We start from the raw sequence: 5,404 nt of genomic DNA, 5'->3' as shown, positions 1-5,404 counted from the left end.
GATTTTAGATTGTAATTTAAAATGGATGTGCAAGTTTAAGGTTGTAATTGACAAATAGAGAACTTCATTATATTATATTTTACAAACTTGCCTAAAAATTTTAAATTACTCAAATTTTAGGAGCATAAAATGAGCTCCCACGGTCAACCTAAAAGCACTCACCAAACCACAACCTAATGTTTGGGATCCAAGGAATATAGTATAAAAATAAGTACACTCACACACACACTTCTTCCCTTACTTTTTTTGATGTCAAACTCAAACTCCCCAATCTCTCACTTTTCTCCCTCTTCCACGCTACTTTCTTGTCGGCATTCCCATCCTTTTTTGCAGTAAAAATCTCTGTCTTCTCCTCACCTTTTTCTACATAACCCACAGATTCATTCTCTTCTCCTTCTTCTTCCTAAATCAGAATTAGATTTCCCAAAAGTAGAATTTCCTTAAATATATCTTACCCCTTTTCCTCTTCCTATCCTCTTCATCTTCCAGTCTACCACTTTTCAAGATCTTTCTACCACAGGTACACTTTCTTATGTTACAAACTCGTAAATTTCTGTTATAACTATATGGTTTTGCTTATTTTGTACTGATCATTTTATTATTTTGATTAACAGGGTTTATTTACTGAAGCAAAAAACACAATCAGAAGGGGTGTTTGAATACTTGGAATGTGATGATAAATGTGATGAATCCCAGTAAAGAATCCATGAAAGAGGTAGAAAGTTGCTTGGATCGTCAGTTATGGCATTCATGTGCAGGAGGTATGGTCCAAATGCCAGAAATAAACTCCAAAGTTATTTATTTCCCACAAGGTCATATAGAACATGCTCAAGTTAATACTACTGATCTTAAAAATTACCCAAAAATACCCCCATTAATCCCATGTAGAATTTCTGGGATTAAGTATTTAGCTAATCAGGAAAACGATGAAGTTTATGCAAAAATTAGATTAATACCTTTAAGAAAGAATGATTTTGATTTTAATGATGATGATGATGGGTTTATTGGGAGTAATTACGACATGGAAGGGTCGTCTGAAAAACCTGCATCATTTGCTAAAACATTAACCCAATCTGATGCTAATAATGGAGGGGGGTTTTCAGTACCGCGTTATTGTGCTGAAACTATTTTTCCTAGGTTGGATTATTCAGCTGAACCCCCAGTTCAGACAATCCTTGCTAAGGATGTTCATGGGGTTACCTGGAAATTTAGGCATATTTACAGGGGTACTCCTAGGAGACATCTTTTAACTACTGGGTGGAGTAATTTTGTCAATCAGAAGAAGCTTGTAGCTGGGGATTCGATAGTTTTTTTGAGGTCGGAAAATGGTGATTTGTTCGTTGGGATTCGGAGGCCTAAGAGGGATATCTTATATTGTGGTGGCTCCTCCTATGGCGGTGGTGAAGGTGGTGGTTGTGGCGGTGGAGGGTTTGGTGCTTTTCTGAGGAATGATGAGAACAGAATGGTTCGAAGTTTCGAGGGGATGGGGTCTAACAATAGTAGTAGTAGTAATAATGAGAAAATGAGAGCGGAATCTGTTGTGGAAGCTGCTAATCTTGCTGCTAATGGTAGACCATTTGAGGTGGTTTATTATCCTAGAGCAAGTACACCGGAGTTCTTTGTTAAAACGGGAGCGGTAAGGGCGGCGATGCAAGTTCAATGGTGTCCTGGAATGAGATTTAAGATGGCTTTCGAGACTGAGGATTCTTCTCGCATCAGCTGGTTTATGGGGACTGTATCTTCTGTTCTTGTTCTTGATCCTATCCATTGGCCTAACTCGCCTTGGCGCCTTCTTCAGGTACTGTATTATTCTTTCATATATATCTGTTAGTAATATCACCCTGAATCTACATATGACTGAGATTGGCTTTTCAGGTAGCATGGGACGAGCCGGATTTACTCCAGAATGTGAAGAGGGTGAATCCATGGTCAGTTGAGTCAGTGCCAAACATGCCACCAATCCATATGTCACCATTTTCGCCTCCTAGAAAGAAGCCAAGGCTTCATCAAGTTCCAGATCAAATCCCATTTGCTGACCATCTTCCAATTCCGACCTTTCCTAGTAGACTCTACGGCCCTAACGGGTCCGGGCCCGGATCCTTATTTGGTTTCGCAGAGGTCGTCCCTGCAGGCATACAGGGAGCCAGGCATGCTAACTTCAGACAATTCTTGTCAGATCATATAATAAACAACAAAGTAAATTACTCTAGTCTTCTCTCTAATGGACCCGACCTGAAATTCCACCATGGTAGCAGCTTCTCATCGAAAAAGCCGATAGTCAGGGAAAACCTTTCATCTTTCTTAACAATGGCAACAACTCTCCAAGAAGAAACTCCCAAGGAAAATGATACAATGACACCTAAATTCATGCTGTTTGGGAAACCAATTCTAACCCAGCAGCAAATTTCAGAAAGTTGTTCCAGTGATTCAGCAAAAACTGGTTCAAACTCATCTGATCATGATAATTGTAACGATACATCAATGAACAGATCTTCATCTTCTGGTGGGGAATTTCCCAGTTTGGATTCAGATGCGGGCAGAAGTCTCAGCCTTTCGGGCTTAAGTTCATGTGATGGTTTGTATAAGAAGATCGCACAACATGTTTGGCAGGGAAAGATCCTAGAAGCCGAGCAATGTGCTCTTTAATCTCGTCTTTTTTAGTTGGTTTAGGAATGGCATACACATTGGTTATGTAACTTTTTTTTTAATTGAACACGTACAAGATTTTCGAATGTATCATCATTTTGTAAAGGAAACGGCTCCTATCCATTTCCGGGTTAATAACCCTGAAATGGCAAGGAGCCCATTCCGATCCTTAATTGTCAAGCTTTTCCTTAATACACCGTTATGCAAGATTGCTAAGTTAGTTCATTTCAATCATCTTTCTAAAACTCTGCTAAATTAGTTCATCATGTTTCTAGGTTGTAATCAAATAATTAATGACATATACAAAGAGTTGTCTAGGCAAATTTGTTTCAGTCTACTACAAAAGAGCAAGATTAGATGGGTAGTTGTTCCAAATCCAAACGTAAAATGAATAATAAAAGAAAAAGCGAACAAGGATGGGATTGGATTTTCGTCCCAAGCATTTTCAACTTTGGAACAATATCGATTGTGTGTTCTTTTGACTACAAATACTTCAGCTGTTCTCTTTTAAATTGCGAGTTTGCAACATTGGATATCTTATGGAGATAGGGTCATAGATCGAGTATTCAAATGAAGCAAAGTCGTACTGTATTTTGCAATTTTCGGAAAGGAATATTTCATACTCCATAATTATAATTAATTTTTTAAAAAAAGATGGATGGTAGAAAATGAGAATACTTAGGAGTGACTCAAGCGTAGACAAGTTGTGACTAAACTATGATAGGTGTTAGTTCAGTAAGATTTATTCATTCTTCTTACCTTTTTAAAAAATTGATAACTAACAATTTTATTTTAAAAATTTATAAATATTTTATTTTGTAAAAACAAAAAACCAAAAACAAAAACGACCATAAGTGGGCGAGTAAAGAGTGAGATTAGAGTTTGTAGTTTGATAGTGTGGATAGTATAATTGAAAAATTGACCAAAAGCGGGTGATAAGGCATAAGATGCGGCAAGTTTGCGCTGGGTTGAAGGTCCAACCATAAAAACAATAAAAGTCAGCAACTGGCAAAAACCAAAAACCCAGACGCAAACATTTGTCAATTCAATTAAATTGTCTCTACATTTAATTTACAAAACCCCAATCTACATCTATTCCCACAATCTCCACACGTGGGGCACTTCATCCGTTTCACTTATTACGTTACCCCCATCACTCGATCTCCTACGGAATACACTACAATACTGTCTCTTCATTTTTTTTTATGTAAAAATATTTTTATGAGAGTAAGTTGAATTTATTAAAATAAGAGGAAGTAGGGTAGTGGGTGAATTATGTATTGTAATAAAAGATGATGTGAGTAAGTGTGGGATCACAAGAACGAGAGAAATATTAATATAAGTGGAAGTGGAGACTAGAGCTGTCAAAAACTGACCCGACCTGAAAACCCGACCTGAACCGATCGAACCCGTAACCGACCATGACCCGAAATTACGGTAAAATAGGTAACCCGAAACCCGACCTGTACCCGACCCGAAAAAACCGATAACCGATTTTAACCCGATTTTGTAACACCCGAACCCGAACCCGACACCCGACCCGAAAATGACCGATAACCGAACTGACCCGACCGAACAATGACCCGAACCCGATTCGATACCCGACCCGATGTCAACCCAAAACCGATTGTAACTCGATGAAACCTGCTATTGACCCGACTTGTGACAACCCGCTACCCGATTTACCCGAGTTATCAATGACACGACCAAATATTAACTACATTGATAAATCTATTTTAATTATTTATTGCTAGATATTGAAAATTTTAACTCTAAAATAAGTTAAACAAAATTTTTTAGAATATAAAATAATTAAAATGTATAGGTTAATTATCACACCCGAGTTTGACCCGTCCTTGAGAGTGACCCGATCTGAATTCTATTTGATCTGATTATTATCCGATCCAAACTAAGACACGAACCCGAAAATAACTGTGTTGCAAACCGACTTAAACCCGACTCGATAAGACCCGAACCCGAAATTATCTGCTACAAACCGACTTAAACCCGACCCGATAAGACCTGAACCCGAAATCAAACCTGACCGAAATGTAACCCGACCCGAACCCGACCTGAACCCGGGATAGGAAAAAACCAGATATGACCCGACCTGAAATCGACCCGACCGAACCCGAACTCAACCCGAATGAAATATTGACCCGACACGACCCGACCTGATCATGACCCGAGACCCGAGATGACCCGACCCAAACCCGACCCGATGACCTGTTTTGACAGCTCTAGTGGAGACCATGACATGCCAAAAAAAAATTGTATATTTTAACAAAATACGGTCGTTCATGGAAAATGTATCATTTAATAAAATACGGAGGGAGTAGAAGACAAACGTAAATACTACTTCCTACGATCTTTAATACTCGCAACGTTTGTGTATTTTACACTATTCGCATATTCTATTTTGACTATTGTTGGTGATTTATATAAAAGATAAAACATAATCATGTAATAAAATACGGAGGGAGTAGAAGACAAACGTAAATACTCCTTCTTCCGATCTTTAATACTCGTAACGTTTGTGTATTTTACAATATTCACATATTCTATTTTGACTATTGTTGGTGATTTATATAAAAGATAAAACATAATCATGTAAAATCTTGTTAGATTCATCTCAATTTGTATTTTCAAAATATTAGAGAATTAAAGATATTAATGATCAAAGTTTTGTATAGACATGCAGGGGCGGCGGAGAAGGGGTGTGAGTGGGGCGATCGCACAGGGCCCCCCGATAAAAAGG

The 5,404-nt window shown here is 38.1% G+C and overlaps 1 protein-coding gene across 1 annotated transcript; it reads left to right on the top strand.

Moving 5' to 3' along the window:
- The first annotated feature begins 229 nt into the window (after window positions 1-229).
- On the top strand, window positions 230-2,869 carry LOC110801965 (auxin response factor 18). The gene is made up of 3 exons (XM_022007373.2): window positions 230-520; window positions 615-1,798; window positions 1,876-2,869. The coding sequence occupies exons 2-3, from the start codon at window positions 674-676 to the stop codon at window positions 2,644-2,646; spliced, it is 1,896 nt and encodes a 631-aa protein (XP_021863065.1). The 5' UTR covers window positions 230-520; window positions 615-673; the 3' UTR covers window positions 2,647-2,869.
- The last annotated feature ends 2,535 nt before the right edge of the window (window positions 2,870-5,404 follow it).

This window comes from Spinacia oleracea, chromosome 1 (genome assembly GCF_020520425.1).
Source record: "Spinacia oleracea cultivar Varoflay chromosome 1, BTI_SOV_V1, whole genome shotgun sequence".
In the NCBI taxonomy this organism is placed as follows: domain Eukaryota; kingdom Viridiplantae; phylum Streptophyta; class Magnoliopsida; order Caryophyllales; family Amaranthaceae; genus Spinacia; species Spinacia oleracea.
Note: the sequence above shows the minus strand (reverse complement) of the source record. Positions and strands in the feature narration are given on the sequence as shown.